Here is a 19,471-nt window from a genome sequence, read left to right as displayed (position 1 = left end):
CAATAAATATTTATTAAGTATCTAATATGTGGCAGGCACTGCTCTTCAGGCACTAGAGATTCAGGTACAACCAAAACATACAAAAATTCCTGCTCATGTGAAGTCTGTCTCTAGAGCAGGGAAGATGGACAGGAAACAAAATAAGTAAAATACACATTCTGTTAGATGATGATTCATCTTTTTTTTTTCATTTACTCACTCAACTAATGCTTAATGATCATTTGGTTTATCCCAGGCACTGTTTGGATTTAGGTTTCAGTGCTGAAGGAAAAGGATTTAATCCTAACCTTATAGAGGAGTAAGGGTTCTAAAAAAACACTGGGAAAAGACAAACATTAAGCAAGTTGCAGAAATAGCAAACAAAAATTCTTATAAATGCACTCTTTAAAAGTAATATAAAACTATAGTGTCACCAGCAGAAAAATTAGGAGTAACTCAAGAAGACAGGAAGTAGAAAGCAAACTGGCCTACTTCTAATTGCATTCCTGACACGGTAGGGTATTAACTGATAATAAAACTGCTGATGCCAGTACATTTCTTTTACCAAATGTTTTTATAAGCAAATGTTATAAATTATGTTTGACCCATTAACATTAATTTGTTTAGTCATTCAACAAATATTTAACTTCAAATTATCAAACACTATGAGTGAAAGTCACTCAGTCATGTCCAACTCTTTGCGACCCCATGGACTATACAGTCCATGGAATTCTCCAGGCCAGAATACTGGAGTAGAGACTACAAATACAATGGTGAATAAAACAGACATAATTCCTGTCTTCATGGATCTTATAATTAAGTGAAGGGAGTTTTAATTAAGAGAAATACGTACAGAAATAAGTATTAGTAAAAGTATAGTTCCCAGGTGTAAGTTTAATCAGATCAGATCAGATCAGTCGCTCAGTCGTGTCCGACTCTTTGCGACCCCATGAATCGCAGCATGCCAGGCCTCCCTGTCCATCACCAACTCCCGGAGTTCACTCAGACTCACGTCCATCGAGTCAGTGATGCCATCCAGCCATCTTATCCTCTGTCGTCCCCTTCTCCTCCTGCCCCCAATCCCTCCCAGCATCAGAGTCTTTTCCAATGAGTGAACTCTTTGAATGAGGTGGTCAAAGTACTAGAGTTTCAGCTTTAGTATCATTCCCTCCAAAGAAATCCCTAATTGAGAATGAGAGGTTGAAGAAGGCCTCTGTGAAGAAGAGTCATTTAACCTGAGACTTTAAGCATTAGTCAAAGAGTAGTAGGAGTACTTAAATATTTAGAAGAAAATATTTAAAAATTTGGGGATATACTTGAAAAAAATACCACTGGGTTAAGACAGAAGGGAAATGATTGAACAGGTAAGATGGCCATAAAGTAATATCTGTTGATTGCTGGGTGAAAAATACAACAGAGTTCATTACATTATTCTCTTCTTATATATGTTTAAATTCTTCCGGGACTTCCCTAGTTTAAAGTTCACTACCAAAGAATTGTAGGCAAGAATATTCTTGGCAAAGTACATGAACAAGGGCCCTGAAACAAGAAAGCAACTCATGAGTTTTAAGGCCTGAGTGACTATAACAGTTCTCAAAGTGCAGTCTCCAGACCAGCACCATCAGCAGCAACTTGTCAGAAATGCAAATCTCAAGCCCTATCCCTGACCTACAAATCAGAAACTCTGATTTGTAGAACCCAGAAAGCTGTGCTTTAACAAATCATACAGATGATTCTGATGCAAGCTTAAGACTCAGAACTACTACCGAGAGGAATTCTACAATAGAGAATCAAACAAACTGTGGCTTAAAATGGGTCTAGAGAGAGAGCCTAGTCATATAAAAGATTATAATCTATACTAAGAATTTTGGAAGGACTCCCTGGTAGTCCAGTGGTTAGGACTCCATGGTTTCACTGTCAAGGGTGTGGGTTCAATCGCTGGTCAGGGAACTAAGATCCTGCAAGCCACACAGCACAAAAAAGAATTTTGTCATTTATCTTAAATGCACAAGTACATGGGAGGCCCATAAGGGTCTTCAAGCAAGGAAAGTGTCAACTTTACATTTTTAAAGGTTACCTGCCTGTGGTTTGAATAATCTGTCAAACACAGAGCAGAGGGAAGAGGAATAAAAAAAGAGAGAGAGGACAGGAGTGACCTCATGGAAGATTGGAAAATGGCAGAGAACGAAGTATGGCCCTTATCGAACAACCCCCAAGGAACGAATCCCAGCAACAAGTGAGCTCAGAAGTAGGTCTTTACTGAGGTGACAGAGCCCCATCTAACCGGCTGATTGCAGTCTTGCAAGATTATTTAAACTGCAGCATAATTAATAAGTCACTATATATTATTTTCTGTGATTTGAGCCATTTGTTACTCAGCAAAATGTACAGATGGTTATAACCATTCAGCACTTTCACTATCATATATGAAACTACAAAACTATAAAATATATTCTATATGTAAATATATAATTTTGTGTTATATTTTTATATATGAAACATATTTCATATATGTAAAATGTAAGTATCTTATCTGCTTCTCTCCAACATTAGCTAGTAACTCCAAGCACAAAATACACTTAGGAGTTGGGTTTCTTACCAAAAATTACTTAAGTAAATTCATATTTCACAAAGTGGTCTTCAGCATTTGAAAACATATTTTGTCAACTTCCTGTCAAATCTAATTAGGTCATCATTGCTTTAACTTTGAAATACACTTGACCAAAACTCATACCCGAAATAAAAAATTGTTTTCTTACTCTTCATTTGTGCCCCTATTGTTTTATTAGCTTCAATCCACCATTTAGGGCTTCCCAGGTGGCACTAGTGGTAAAGAATCCACCTGCCAATGTAGGAGACACAAGAGACATGGGTTCACTCCCTAGGTAGGGAAGATCCCCTGGAATATGAAACCTAACTCCAGTATTCTTGCCTGGAAAACATAGACAGAGGAGCCTGGAGGGCTACAGTTTAAGGGTCTGCAGAGAGTTGGACATGACTGAGCAACTAAGCACACAGAGCGCAACCCATTGTTCATTTGCAGAAATCTTTTTAACCCACCTGTCATTTTATATTACCATGTACTGAGGGTAGGGAGGAGGATGAGAGGGTGAGGGAGAGAGAACTAAAGCGAATAACAATCAAACACAATATACTGACAACCCAGGGATGGGGTGGGGAGGGAAGAATTGCAAGCAATCTTGAATTGAATTCTACTCTTAATAGGTTTCCTTGTCTTAATGGATATAGCTCTAGCAGTTTTGAAACTGTTTTATGTGAGATGCTGGAACTACCAAATAGATTAAATGTGCTGACTCCGTTGGGCACAGGATTCTCACTGAGGACAAGGTGTATAAATAGGAATTAAGGAAGACAATGAGGATTTCCCTGGCCATCTAGTGGTTAGGATTTTACCATTCCACTGCCAGGGCCTGGGTTTGATCCCTGATTGGGAAACTAAGATCCTGCAAGCCAGATGGCATGGCAAAACAAGAACAACAACACAACCAACATCCTCATCCTGATAATCACTCTGTAGCTAGATGAAATTACTGCAATAACTTCTATTAAAAATGCCTTAAAAAAAAAAAAAGCGAGGAAGAACTAGTTGAGTTGGACTAGAATTCACAATATCTAAAATACAAACCTTTCTCAGCTCTGGCACTGAAAGGATCCAGAAGCAATGGGCACCAGGAATAATGAAGATACACAGGGCCTGAATTCTGTGTTCTAAACAGCATTTCCCAATAATAAGCAACCAGAACTCCTTGGAGAAGTTAATTTCAGATTCTTTCTTATAAAACATGGCCAACTCCAAAGATGAGTGGTGAAATAAACATATGAGAATATCTTGCAATGCTAGAAAAAAATTAAGTGCTCAAAAAACCAACACCATCCTTTTGATATTGGGGCATACCAGGGACCAGTTTGAAAGTGTTCCCACTGACCAAATCTGGTACTACGTGAACAGCAAAAAATTCTTATCACACTACTAAAAGGAGCTCATATTGATGAGTACCAATTAGGAAAACGATATCTAGTAATATCAGATTAGATGAACACACAGGTGAATATAAATACCCAAATATAAACTTAAAATACAATTGGCCCTCCGAATCAGCCAATGCAGAATGCATGGATACTCAGGGCCAGTGGTACTACACCATTTCACATAAGAGACTTCAGCATCCTTGGATTCTGGCACCCTGAGAGGGGGCTCCAGAAACCAACCCCAAAGACACAGAGCAAAGATTGTACATACATAACTACATACATACATACATAAATGCATACTGTAACATAAAAAATATTTTTGGTCTTGTCCCCAATTCCTGGCACTGACCTCCTAAAACTTGTGGAATTTTCTCAGTGATAGGAGTGTCTTTTATCATTCATAACATGACCCTTTAGACCCTACTGTGAGAAATGTTGCATTACAGTACATTTTATATTATAAACGTATGCACTGTCTGAAGGTCAGGTTATGCTAGAAATCATTAAACAGCTCCTAAAATGTTTCCTATTACAAAAGAAAACCAAAATTCGTTAAATCCAAACTATGTAACAGAAGTCAAACTAAGTTTCGACACTTAAGCATTTTTCTATCAAAATATTTTTAAAATATTATAAAACTAAAAAGCGTTTTCTAACTGTTTGTCTTTTCTTCGTTTAACTTAAAAAGAAAAAATTACCCTCATATAACTGTAAACTGTTATGTCCCTTCAAAAAGCTGTATTATCACATTCAGTGTCGTATGAAATTTTTCAAGGACATTATTCAGTACCTTCTCCCTGGAGAGGTTTTCCCAATATGAAGTTAGACCACTTATCTCTTTTTCTTTCTCTGCCAACTGAAGCTGAGGAGAGAAAGAAATGATCATTATTATTTTTCATCATCTACCCTCTCTTTACCCTTCAAGAGCTGGATCTTATTCTTTGATATCTCTGAACTTGTCACTACTGTTTTTCTGATGTGTTTCAAGATTATTTTATTATTCTTATTTTGCCACTCTGCAGTATGCAGGAACCTGGATCCTTGATGAGGGACTGAACCTGCACGTCCTGCAGTGGTAATGCAGAGTCCTAGCCACTAGACTGTCAGGGAAGTCCCTGAATTACTTGTCATTTTTTATGAATGTGCCTCACTCTTAAAACTTCTCTCCTGGCTTTCATGAAATGGTACCAACACTGTCATTCTCTAATGCTCTTTTTTAAAGTACACTTCTTCACAATTACAAGTATTCTGCAGTTTCTTCTTTGGTTTCTTCTCTCCGAATTTTCCGAAAACTCGCTTTCTTCTATGCCTTCAACTATCATGGTCATATGACTAAATCACAAATATTAACTTATGTGCCACATGCGTTCTTTCCTAAGGTTCAGAGCTTTCCTTGATAAATTCAATGGATGATGATTGGGGAAGGTACCCAAAAGAGGTGGTCCTTTATCAACTCATTCTAAGCATATCTATACCTAATTTTCTTACCTTCAAAAATTCTTCCCACCTGTAAATCCTCTCCATGCTAGCAAATTATTTTCATTAAGACCCACTCTGGTTGGGTCTCTTTTTCTCCTAGAAAATATTTAACAGCAAATAGCACCCACATTCCAAACAGTTAAAATCTGGATTCAACCTATCTTTCACAGTGATCTGCTCCATCACAGATATTACAGATATTAAAGACCTATTACTATTACTCAAGACTGTTACAGCTCCCAGATTATGCTCTCTACTTCTGACCTCCAAACCTGAATTAATTCTTTTCCATCTGTTAGAAAGATGCTCCTTTCTTTTGCCATTTGTTTATTATCCTCCCTTCCTGTATGGTCTTTGATAGGTTTTTGTTGTTGTTGTTCAGTCAACTGTGTCCAACTCTTTGCAACCCCATGGACTGCAGTACACCAGGCTTCCCTATCCTTCACCATCTCCTGGAGTTTGCTCAAACTCATGTCCATTGAGTCGGTTATGCCATCCAACCATCTGATCCTCTGTCACCCCTTCTCCTCCTGCCTTCAATCCTTCCCAGCATCAGGGTCTTTTCAAATGAGTTGGTTCTTCGCATCAGGTGACCAAAGTATTGAAGCTTCAGCATCAGTCCTTCCAATGAATATTCAGGGTTGATTCCCTTTAGGATTGATTTGTTTGATGTCCAAAGGACTCTCAAGAGGCTTCTCCAACACCACAGTTCAAAAGCATCAATTCTTCAGCACTCAGCTTTCTTTATGGTCCAATTCTCACATCCTTACATGACTACTGGGAAAACCATAGCTTTGACTAGATGGACCTTTGTCAGCAAAATGATGTTTCCGCTTTTTAATAGTCTAAGTTTGTCATAGCTTTTCTTCCAAGGAGCAAGCATCTTTTATTTTCATAGCTTCAGTCACTGTCTGCAATGATTTTGGAGTCCAAGAAAATAAAATCTGTTACTGTTTCCACTGTTTCCCCATCTGTTTGCCATGAAGTGATGGGACCGGATGCCATGACCCTAGTTTTTTGAATGGTGGGTTTTAAGCCAGCTTTCACTCTCCTTTTTAACCTTCATTAAGAGGCCTTTTAGTTCCTCCTCACTTTCTGTCAATAGGGAGGTGTCATCTGCATATCTGAGGTTACTGATATTTCTCTTGGAAATCTTGATTTCAGCTTGAGCTTCACCCAGTCTGGCATTTCCCTTGATGTACTCTGCACAGAAGTTAAATAAGCAGGGTAGCAATGTATAGCCTTGAAGTACTCCTTAACAATTTTGAACCAATCTGTTGTTTCATGTCTGGTTTTGTTGCTTCTTGATTTGCATATAGGTTTCTCAGCAGTCAGATAAGATGGTCTGGTATTCCCATCTCTTCAAGAATTTCCCACAGTTTGTTGTGATCCACACAAAGGCTTTAGCGTAGTCAGTGAAGCAGATATTTTTCTGGAATTTCCTTGCTTTCTCCATGATCCAACGAATTTTGGCAATTTGATCTCTGGTTCTTCTGTCTTTTCTAAATCCAGCCTGCATATCTGGAAGTTCTCCATTCACTTACTGTTGAAGCCTACTTTGAAGGACTTTGAGCATTACCTTGATAGCATGTGAAATGAGTACATTTGCACAGTAGTTTGAACATTCTTTGGCATTGCCCTTCTTTGGGACTGGAATGAAAGCTGACCTTTTCCAGTCCTGTGGCCACTGTTGAGTTTTCCAAATTTGGTGGCATAATGAGTGCAGCACTTTAACAACATCATCTTTTAGGATTTGAAATACCTCAGCTGGAATTCCATCACCTCCACTAGCTTTGTCCATAGTAATGCTTCCTAAGGCCCACTTGACTTCACACTCCAGGATGTCTGGCTTTAGGTAAGACCACACCATCATGGTTACCTGGGCCATTAAAACCTTTTTTGTACAGTTCATCTGTGTATTCACAGGCCTAGTTTCTCCATAATGTCTAACTCCTAAATATTCCATTGGAAACAGCCCTAACATACTTAGACTTGTAGTTTATGTAGAACTTCATCACACTTTACCCTGGCTCATGGATGTTTGTGTCTAAACAGCACAAAATAATAGGCAGGGCACTAAACAAAAAAAAATCAAGCGCCTTTACCAGTTGTACAGCCATGAATATGGCGTTTTATCTGAACATTGATTTTTATCATTAATTTATTATTCATAAAATAAAAATATTATTTAGCTTCCCATGGGTTTGAAAAGTGATTACCTAGGTCATGAATGTGAAAGAATTGTATCACTATTTCACGTCTAGCAACTCCTACCAGATTATAAACTCTATAAGCATAGCATTGTGTCATTTTTATATGATCACCCACATAATGCAGAGTACATCATGCGAAATACCAGGCTGGATGAAGCACAAGCTGGAATCAAGATTGCCGGGAGAAATATCAGTAACCTCATATAGGCAGATGATACCTCTCTATCGGCAGAAAGTGAAGAGGAACTAAAGAGCCTCTTGATGAAGGTGAAAGAGAAGAGTGAAAAAGCTGGCTTAAAACTCAACATTCAAAACATTAAGATCATGGCATCTGGCCACATTACTTCATGGCAAATAGATGGGGAAACAATGGAAACAATGACTATTTTCTTAGGCTCCAAAATCACTGCAGGTGGTGACTGCAGCCATTAAATTAAAAAGACGCTTGCTCTTTGGAAGAAAAGCTATGACAAACCTAAATAGCCTATGAAAAAGCAGAGACATTACTTAGCCAACAAAGATCCATATAGTCAAAGCTATGGTTTTTCCAGTAGTCATGTTTGGATGTGAGAGTTGGACCATAAACAAAGCTGAATGCTGAAGAATTGATGCTTTTGAACTGTGGTGTTGGAGAAGACTCTTCAGAGTCCCTTGGACTGCAGGAGATCAAACCAGTCAATCCTAAAGGAAATCAGTCCTGAATATTCATTGGAAGGACTGATGCTGAAGCTGAAACTCCAATACTTTGGCCACGTGATGCGAAGAGCTGACTCATTTGAAAAGACCCTGATGCTGGGAAAAACTGAAGGCAGGAGACGAGGACAACAGAGGATTAGATGGTTGGATGGCATCACTCAATGGACATGAGTTTGAGCAAACTCCAGGAGATGGTGAAGGACAGGGAAGCCTGGCGTGCTGCAGTCCATGGAGTCACAAAGAGTCAGACATGACTGATCAACTGAACAAGACCAAACACATAACAACTAACACAGTGCTTTATATATAACAGGTTTTGATAAATATTTATTAAATCATTTTCCCAGTCAATCTGCAAAAATATTTTGTTCTGTATAAATTCAGTATTCACACTTTTTCACAATAAGGGAAGTTGCCAGGCAATAAAAACAATACCCACAGGGATCCCAAATACAGTAACAACCTTATGAAAGAAGTTTCAAATTTTCATTCTGATAACAGATGAAGATAAAAAAGTACCAGCAGTATACCTATGGCTGATTCATACTGATGGACAGCAGAAACCAACACAATACTGTATAAAGCAATTACCCTTCAATTAAAAATAAATAAATTTAAAAAACAGAAACTGACCACCATTAAAATTACCTTAGCCTATAATGTACCACCTCAAACAAAGTAACTTTTGGTCTTTAAGAGTGCTGTATTTAAAAATTAGATTACAGGTACAATTAGCTATGACAGAGCAAATTTAAATCACGTAGAACTTCTAGGCCTTTAATCATACACCCACAAAATGCAAAGTATACACACATGCACAGGCCTTAAAATATAAGATTATACTTTATTTAGAGGGAAAATATTTTTCTACTTAATTAATTAGACAGCCTACTGATTTTTTTCCCAACATTTTTACAAACATCATTTACCAATCAGTCTTGTTTGTTGCCTAATGTTACCTCAGCAAAAATAGTCTTCTTAATTAAGACTGTATTGCTTGGGCTTCCCTAATGGCTCAGACAGTAAAGAATCTGCCTGCATAATTATTAATGATCAGAAGTAACATATTTTGGTTAAAAATTTTCAAACCTTTACATAAATTTTTAAGATTACTGATCATATCTTATTATACTCCCAGAAAAACACCAAAGCTCTAGAATAATTTCACACACCATTTTAAGTGAACAAGGATTATGACATAATCACTTTTCATCTTAAAATCTAAGCATGATTTAGAGATATAATTTTAATAGCCATGTTGCTAGTGTTAAATTGCTTCAGTCATGTCCATATGAATACACAAAATGAAAGCCACAAGCACAATGCATATGGGTAACCACTTTCTCAGTTCACAGTTAATGAACTATATTCAACATAACTACATAGTACATATTTATCTATATTATGAAAATGCTATTTCAGTTACCCATGTTAAAACTTTAGACTGACTAAATTATAGACAGCACTTTTCAGAAGTATCACTTTTCACAAGTAACAGAAGTATCAAGTTATATAAATATTAAGCTTACTTTGTAATTGTCCACTACTTCAGCTAGTTCTAGTTTTATGTTTTCAGCAATTTTCACTTGTTCTTTCCATTTCAGCTCCATTTTTGCAAGTTCATCAGCATATTTATTGCATTTTGTTTTCTCATCCTAAATGAAATTAGTATAATTACCAAAAGATTTTAAATCCATATACAGCCAATATCTATACAAACATACTTAGGCTGAATGTTTACTATAACACTATAGTCAAGGTATAAAAATTGAAATAACCAAAATGTCTGTCAGTATAAGACTGGATAAATCATTTTATATTCATACAATGGAACAGAATGTATTTACTGAAAAAGAACAAATGGATATACAAATTACAAGGAAAAATAACAAGATATGTTAATTGAAAAGATCAAGTTCCAAAACAGAATATACAGTATAATTCCATTTTTGCTTCAAAAGTTGTTTAACACAGTTTTATATGATATCTATGTAGAAAAAGATAAACAAAAACATAATTTTTTTGGTTGCATTGCACAGCTTGTGGGAACAATCTTAGTTCCCCAACCAGGGATTGAAACGTGGCCCTCAGTAGTAAAAGGTCAGAGTCCTATGGACTGCCAGGGAATTCAATAAACCAAACTATTAATAGCTCTTATTTCTGGGGATCAGGATCATAATGGTATTTTTTTCACCATCGTTATTCTTTGTTTCCATAATGCCTAAGATATCACAATAAACATAGATTACTTTTGCAAAGGAGGTAAAGCAAGCATGTATGCATGCTAAGTTGCTTCAATTGTGCCCTACGCCTTGTGACCCTTTGGACTGTAGCCCACCGGGCTCCTCTGTCCATAGGATTCCCTAGGCAAGAATATTGGAGTAGGTTACCATGCCCTCCTCCAGGCAATCTTGCCAACCCAGGTACTGAACCTGCATTTCTTATGTCTCCTGTACTGGTAGGTGGGCTCTTTACCACTAGTGCAACCTGGGAAGCCCAGAAGGTAATAAAAATCACATATTTATAATGCCACTGTTTTCAGATATTAATTGGGGTTTCCTGACCAAGACAATCTCTAGGTAGATTTCTTAAACACCGCTCTTCTCTACAACTTAGAATGTTAAAGGAAAAGAGTTTTAAAACAAGATGAAAAGGTAACTTGGCCAATTTCATTTTGAGTGTTTTGTGTAAGGAAAAAAAAGTTTAATATGCCTTATGCTAAAAATTCCCTAGTGGTCCAGTGGCTGGGGCTCTGTGCTTCCACTGCAAGGGACATGGTTCGCTCCCTGGTAAGGGAACTAAGATCCCACAAGCCTCACAGCACAGTCAATTAAAAAAAATTTTTAATTAAAAAAGAAAGAAATATGCTTTATGCTTTGAGCAATTCAATAGAGAAAAAGTCTTTTCAACAAATAATGCTGGATCAACTGAATATTCTTACTATATGTACCACAACTCACCATTCACAAATAACAGGCTTAAAAGACTCTAAGACTACAAAACTTAACAGAAGACAAGAAAAAAATCATTACAAGTTCAGTTAGTAAATTTTTTCTTAGAAAATAAGAACAATACATAAAGAATAAATTAAGAATCTATACTTCAGCAAAACTAAAACTTTTTCTAAAAACACCACTGTGTGTGTGTTAGTTGCTTAGTCGTGTCCAACTCTTTGCAACCCCATAGACGGCAGCCCACTAGGCTCCCCCGTCCCTGGGATTCTCCAGGCAAGAACACTAGAGTTGTTTGCCACTTCCTTCTCCAAAAGGAACTACAGAAAGTGAAAGAAGTCGCTCAGTCATGTCCGACTCTTTGCGACCCCATGGACTGTAGCCTACCAGGCTCCTCCATCCATGGAATTTTCCAGGCAAGAGTACTGGAGTGGGTTACCATTTCCTTCTCCAAAAACACCATTAAGGAAATAAAAAGGCAAGCCACAGACTGGGATAAAATCACACATATCAAAGGATTTGTATCTGGAATAAAGAACACAACTCAATAATAAGATGAAAACAATTTTTTAAATGGCAAAAAAATGAACTCTCATAATAAAAAGGAATCAACTACCAATAATAGGCAACTATATAAATAAGTCTCAAAATAACTGTGATGAAAGGGGGCAGGAAAAGAAGAACGTACATATGATTCCATTTATAGAAACTGTACAAAAGGTAGGCTAATCTACAGTGGCAGAAAGCAAGCCAATGGATTCCCAGGAAAGGGGAAAGAGGGAGCAATGAGTTGCAAAAGGGTACAAAAAAGATTTGAAGGTAGTGGAAATGTTCATTAGCATGACACTGTGATAGCTCCACAACTATAAATACAGCAAAACTAAACAAACTGCAAACTTTAAATATGTGCAGTTTACTGAATTTCAATTGTACTACAACACACAAATTTTGAGGTTTTTTAAAATATTCATCCAAAATTTACTGAAAAATAGTTTAGTCCCTTATAAACAACTATTTTGACCTCAAGGGTAATCAATCCTCTACAAAAGGATCTTCTGAAGCAACAAAAATGCTCAGCTTAAAGTCTTATTAAGGATTACATTAAACTATTATTAAGATTGTAACATAAAATATTTTACATTAATTACTGTAGTGTGTTAAGTCATTTCAGTCCTGTCTGACTCTTTGTGACCCTATGGACTATAGCCCACCAGGCTCCTCTGTCCATGGGATTCTCCAGGCAAGAATACTGGAGTGGGTCGCCAAGTCCTCCCCTTCAGATCTTCCTGACCCATGGACCGAACCGTCTCTCTTATATCTCCTGCATTGGTAGGTGGGTTCTTTACTACTACCTGGGAAGCCCAATTACTATAGTAACATTGGGCTAATATGTGAACTTCATTCCACGGCTCTAAAAATTACCCCTTGCCTCTCCACATGTACAGAGAAACAAACACAAAAAAAAATATTTAACTGAACAAACGAAAACCACATACTACACAAAACACCTTTTCCTCCCTTCCCCAAATCAGATACAAATGAGAAGCATTTTCCCTTTGTCCTTTATATACTCCAGAGTGAATGCTACTAGGACAATTGCAAAATTTAAATGTTTTATTATTACAGTTTAATAGAATCAAAATAAATAATAGTAAAGGCAACCATTCACTTGGTTAACATTCCCTTTTCCCACTTTACAAATCTACTCATTTTAGGATGTGGTGAAAGTCTTTGCTATTATTACAGTATATATAGAAAAAAAGAGTACTTTCCTTTTATGCAGTTCAGAGATTTTTCATATATCCTTAGAAGACAGACAACATCCAACATCAATTAATCCCTTGCCCATTATCAAGAGAAGGATATTAGGGGAACAGAAAACAATCACGATTTCCCCACCCACCCCTACAATGTAACATTTGCAGGATCTTAGTACCTCAACCGCAGATCGAACCCACGCCCACAGCAGTGAAAGCACCAAGACCTAATCCACTGGACACCATGGAATTCCCTAGATCATGATTTTACACACATGCCTACATGAATAGGTACACAGAACACCCCCCACTTCAAAAGTGAAACTAAACATCAGGATACAAGGGTAAAGAAACTCTGAGGGCTTCCCTGGCGGCTCAGTGGTAAAGAATCCCCCTGCAAATGCAGGAGACACCAGTTTGATCCCTGGTGCAGGAAGCTCTCAGAACAACTAAGCCCATGCGCTACAACTGCAGAGCTTATGTCCTGCAACTACTGGAGCCCGTGTGTCCTAGAGCCACCTCCCGCAACCCCCCTTAAAAAACAAGACAAAGAAACAAACTCTGGGGTACCCAATCAAAACAACAAAGATAAGCTAAGCCATTACATTTGATAAATCTCTTCCTTACAAGGAATTAGTTTACCTGCAAGAGTTGTTTACATTTATTATATTTTTCTGTTTTGTCAGCAATTTCTTTGGTCATTTCAGAGACTTGTCCCTTAGTTAGATTGTCAAAATCTGTCTCAGCTGTAACAAGGCAGAAAATGAGATTACTAAAAATTACTTTGCTCCGTATATTAGCTTTCTGACTTGAAGGTCAGTATACTGTGAAATAAATGGAATTCTAAAGGAGAGAAACATTTATTTTAAAACATTTATTCAAAACCATCTATTCATACACTAAGTAAACAAAGAAGGAACAATATAAACATTAGATGAGAATCTCACTATAGTTTGGCTAGAATCAAGTTCACATTCAATAAAGAAAAAAAATTGCTAGCTAAAAATATTCTAAAATGCCACAAAAATTGTTCTTTATATATTTATTATATAAGATATATAGGAAAGCCACATTCTTTGAGAAAAGATTTTAAGCCATTTTTCTAATCCTTCATAGTATTCAGTAAGTCTTAAGTCAATATAACACCTTTCTTGGTACTTCTATTAATACCGTATAGAAATGAAAGGCAGGATCCTATTTCCACAGCAGCTGAATCTAAACATTTAATAGTATACAAAACTTACATTTATTAAGTCTAAAACATCAAGTGCCCCAAACATTACACAATTAAATATACTTTAATATACTCCAGCATTTATTTTTGTTATTGTGTCATCTTTAACATAAGGTGAAAAAAAGACACTAGGAAAAGTGAAAACCTCGAGTTAATTTAAATTTTCATGTGTTCATGTACTCATTATGTCTCTCTAATCCATTCTAAAAGTTAATAAGCTAATAAAAATTTTAACTTATCCACCAACAGGTGTACTAACAAGGAAAGTACTCTAATGACCTGAAGCAGCCAAAACAAAACAAAAACAAGGCAAGAAAGAAATGTGAATAGAACTAAAGGGATTTTTAAGTTTCCCTCCACAGAACTATACAATTAAAGTGCCATAAATGGTTCAAAAGTCCACACATTTAGGGAAATATTAATTAAAAATTATTTTTTAAATTTGCTATTTTAGCTAGCTAAAATTAAAATTTCAATTCTTAGCTCTTTTCCTACAGACTAAATACTATAAGCATTTGCACTTAAAAACACCAGCTCATCTAATTAACACTTGAGAACGTGCTCACAAAGATAAACATGAGTTTACATTCATATTTTGTATATTTATCCACATGGATGACTTTTAGACCTTACTTTCCCTTTGCCTCAATCCCTGACTTACAAGAATTTTTTACAAGCTCCCTAAAATTCTTACCCATGAAAGAGGCAGTATAAACAAGCATAAATATTTTTCAAGGCAGAACACTTTATACAAAAAGTCTAAAAGATTTCTACCTGTAGAAGGCAGTGGCTTTACATCTACAGTAGAGGCAGTCGCAGCTGGGTCTGTGTTTATTGAGGCATCATTCACTTTCTGCTGACTCCCAATTTTCTTTGTGAAGACACTATTGCTATTAGCCTATTCAAAATTGTTAACAATCAACTGTTAAATGAGTTGCACATCTATCCTTCCCCTTAAGTAACTATGTATCTTATAAATAAATCCTGGAAGTCCATAAAGCTATTGCTGTCTTAAGGGTTAAAGTCTAAAAGTTACACACATCCCTTTACTGACTAAATGTTACAAGAGAACATTTTATTTCTCCAACAAATAAAAATTACCAATTTTTAAAAAAATGTATCACAACAACATTGGGCCAATAATGTGACATAAAGCAGAGAGAAATTATATTCAAAAGGTACAATATTATAAGTCTGATTTTCAAACAAAAATAATGATGAAGGAATTATTTTACTATGATGAATTACACTTACCGATTGATCTGAAAGTTTATTTATTTGTTTTTGGAGCCTTTGGCATTCCTTGAATTTTTCTTTATAATGATCTGCTGCCATCTGAAGACGAAGTTTCAGATCCTCAACTTCTCTTCTCAGTTCATGTTCCAGTGTATCAGTCTTTTCCTAGGAAACAAACTTTTTCTCTAAGAGAAACATAAAAATCTCATATCTCACAATGTGGTAGTAAATCCAACTTCATTTTCCCTTTTTTTGCTCTTGACAATTAATGTTATTTGTTTTGGAGTTTTGGCTACAGAGTCACATTAGCTCTCCTAATAATTTCAGCTTTATATTCCAAGGACTAAGGTTTACTAAAGAAAAAACTAGAAAAGAATCATCTACATCCTGAGAAGTAAGCATTACTATGTTAAATAACCACAGTATCATTTTATGCTGCAAGTAAATAAGAAATTCTAAGCAAAACAATATATACCTGTTATCAAAGCAGTTTTTACTAACCATTAGGAATTTGCTTACAGAAAATTTTCTAAAAACTTGTATTAATTTCAACCGAAGAAGTTACAATGACTAAACAAAATGAATGGAAATTTAAAATTCTGTGACCAGGAATCTGACCTCAATTACTTTAGCATAAGTCATTCTCTTTCATAAGCTTATAATGAGTTTTTGACCAAAATGGAAATTCAAAATTAACTGGCTTTACCTGATCTTTATTCACAGCACTTAGTTTAAGCTCTGCCAGTGCATCAGTTAACTGCTTTTTTACTTTCTCATTTTCCAAGTGTGCAGTATGAAGATCTGCCATTGTTTTATCCCGCACATTTACAGCATCACTAAGTTCTTTAGCCAGAAAGACAGCTTCTTGCCGTGTTGCCTGAATCTGTTCTTCAGCTTTACGAAGTTGCTCCTTTAAAATAAATGTATCTTCCTGAAGAAAGGCAGATAAATGTATTTGTAATTAAACCATTCAAGTAAAAAACAGAAGCAGAAACAATGTTTATTTCTATTTCAACAGATCTAAAATTTTAAATTAAATATTGCTTTTATATTCACAACTGAGATGAAGTATTGTTGTTGTTCGTTCAGTTGCAGTAAGTAGGGTCCAACTCTTTGCAGCCTATGGACTGTAGCACACCAGACTTCCCTGTCGTTCACTATCTCCCAGAGTTTGCTCACTTTCACGTCCACTGAGTCAGTAATGCTATCTAACCATCTTATCCTCTGCCTCCCTCTTCTCCATATATAAGCATATAAAAACTGTGAGATGTGACTTTGTTTTAGAGACCCCCATATAGCAACCGGAGAAGGCAATGGCACCCCACTCCAGTACTCTTGCCTGGAAAATCCCATGGACGGAGGAGCCTGGTGGGCTGCAGTCCATGGGGTCGCGAAGAGTCGGACACGACTGAGCAACTTCACTTTCACTTTTCACTTTCATGCATTGGAGAAGGAAATGTCAACCCACTCCAGTGTTTTTGCCTGGAGAATCCCAGGGACGGGGGAGCCTGGTGGGCTGCCGTCTATGGGGTCACACAGAGTTGGACACGACTGAAGTGACTTAGCACAGCATAGCATAGCATATAGCAGCCCTATGCATTGGCTATCAATACTATCACTATATGTGTAATTCAGGACACTGAAATACAGGAAGTCAAGCAACATAACCAATGCTTACAGTCTTGGCTGAACAGAGACTCAAATGGAGGCTTCTGTCTCGCAGAATCTCTCCAGCTAGAACTACCAACCCTCGTTTTTTATAACTAATAACAGTAATTATAAAAACCTCATTGTAACTCTAAAAATTTTGGTTAAAAAAACGTTTCCTATGATCTAACCTGTAATTAGCACCTTTCTCCAAACCTAAAAGTATCTTTGAAAAGTTAAAATCGCCACTTTCTGTAATATAAACAAGACAATATGAGCTCAATAAATCTAGCTTATTCCAACATTCCTTTTTATTCTAGAAATAAACTCATAAAGAGTGCAACCATTCTGTTTTTAAATTGTTAGCTCCTTAGAAGGAAATGTATATGATTATTTATGTAATGCTGGGTGAAGAAAATCTTTCTAGTATAACATTAATAAAGATAATATATAAATGTTATCAGTTTCTATATGCCAGAAAGGGGAAAAAGCATTGAAACTATTTTCTAACCCATAAAAAATGAAAATATTTAAAAAAAAAGAAAATATTTTAAACAAAAGAAAAAAGAAATTTGGAGAAAGGTATGGATTTCTTTAAATAGCTATTATGCATAGAAAAAAATGTTCAACTCATCAACAGTCCAAGAAGGTAAAACAAATACCATTCCTCTTCTTTCAAACTAAGACTGAAAACCAATTAACTCTAATATTTGGATGGTTTAGGAAAATTAGCACATCTGCAAATATGTGGGCTCATTATTATCTACAAGTGATACAGCCTTTATCAGATTTTTGAAACATTCATCAACACCTTTGAAAAACACATGGCTTTTCATCTTTTATTTTCATGAGTTCCTAAATACAGCTTTAGTTTGGCAGGGTTAGTTTTGCAGGGATTAAGTAAAATATTATGAAAAATTATTAAAAATAAAAAATCTCTAACAATATGAGAATTTTGTTATAAACTATGATATACCCTCCATAAAATGAAAACCTATGCAGCCATTACTAGCAGTAGTATATGTCATACACTGTTGATATATTAATTTTTTGGAAAGGCATTTGAATTAATTATGAAAATTTAAAACCTCAAACTGGCAACTGTCCTTTGAGCAATTTATTCCACAGATTTATACATGTGCCTAGATACTGTACAAGAATGTTTACTGCACCATGCTTTTATAATACCTAAGGATTGTACACAACTAAAAAACATTACATCAGTTCAGTTCAGTTCATAAACCACATAAAACTATTCCAATTATAATGAATAAATCAAATTAAATTTATATAACATAGTATTATATACCCTTTTTTTTTTAAGTGGGAAGATCTCTATGAACTGATAGGGAATGATTTCCCATCTATATATAGTTCAATGAAGAAAAGCAAAGGAAAAAAGAGTATAAACAATATCCCCCTTTAAAGAAAGGGGCCTTCCCTTGTGGCTCAGATGGTAAAGAATCCACATGCAATGTGCAAGACCTGGTTTCGATCCCTGGGTTGGGAAGATGCCCTGGAGAAGGGAAAGGCTACCCACTCCAGTATTCTGGCCTGCAGAATTTCATGGACTGTAGAGTCTATGGGATCACAAAGAGTCGGACACAACTGAGCCACTTTCACTTAAAGAAAGGAGACAGAGAAGGCTATGTGCATGCACACACATGCACCAAGTTTATTTTTGTAAAAACAAACATGAAGGATATACTAGAAACTAATGAAAATATTTTACCTATGAAAACAGGTAAGAAAGGGTTTTTATAATTTATTTTTAATTGGAGGATAATTACAATATTGTGTTGGTTTCTGCCATACATCAACATGAATCAGTCACAGGTATACATATGTTCCCTCCCTCTTGAACCTTCCTCCCACCCCCCCAATGCTGAAGCTGAAACTCCAATACTTTAGCCACCTGATGCGAAGAACTGACTCACTGGAAAAGACCCTGATGCTGGGCAAGACTGAAGGCAGGAGAAGGGGACAACAAAGGATGAGATGGTTGGATGGCATCACCAGCTCGATGGACATGGGTTTGAGCAAGCTCCGGGAGTTGGTGATGGACAGGGAAGCCTGGCGTGCTGCTGTCCACAGGGTCGCAAAGAGTCAGACATGACTGAGCGACTGGACTGACTGAAGTCTCTACGTCCTTAGTGAAATATATTTTAAGATAAAATCTGGAAAAATCTTAGTTTTTATTTAGCAGAGATACTGATAGAAATGGTGTTGAGATAATAATTCTGAAACTAATGGTGCGTGCAGCTAGTTGAAAAGTTAAAGTGTTAG

General features: G+C 36.3%; 1 protein-coding gene across 7 annotated transcripts in view; it reads right to left on the bottom strand.

Moving 5' to 3' along the window:
* TAX1BP1 (Tax1 binding protein 1) overlaps positions 1-19,471 on the bottom strand; it is an 83,335-nt gene that overhangs the window by 20,439 nt on the left and 43,425 nt on the right. For 5 of the 7 annotated variants that reach the window (XM_086396387.1, XM_086396385.1, XM_086396389.1 and 2 more), the window contains 6 exons: positions 16,245-16,469; positions 15,557-15,703; positions 15,077-15,200; positions 13,711-13,814; positions 9,890-10,015; positions 4,763-4,834 (listed from right to left, as the gene is read on the bottom strand). In XM_086396387.1, coding sequence (XP_086252513.1) covers positions 4,763-4,834; positions 9,890-10,015; positions 13,711-13,814; positions 15,077-15,200; positions 15,557-15,703; positions 16,245-16,469 — 798 coding nt within the window. The remainder of the gene's footprint in view (positions 1-4,762; positions 4,835-9,889; positions 10,016-13,710; positions 13,815-15,076; positions 15,201-15,556; positions 15,704-16,244; positions 16,470-19,471) is intronic. The other 2 variants (XM_086396390.1, XM_086396391.1) reach the window with 1 other exon arrangement.

The sequence above is a fragment of the Bos grunniens genome, chromosome 4 (assembly GCF_055505025.1).
Source record: "Bos grunniens cultivar Pamir isolate PY7600 chromosome 4, Bosgru_T2T1.0, whole genome shotgun sequence".
Taxonomy (NCBI): Eukaryota; Metazoa; Chordata; class Mammalia; order Artiodactyla; family Bovidae; genus Bos; species Bos grunniens.
Note: the sequence above shows the minus strand (reverse complement) of the source record. Positions and strands in the feature narration are given on the sequence as shown.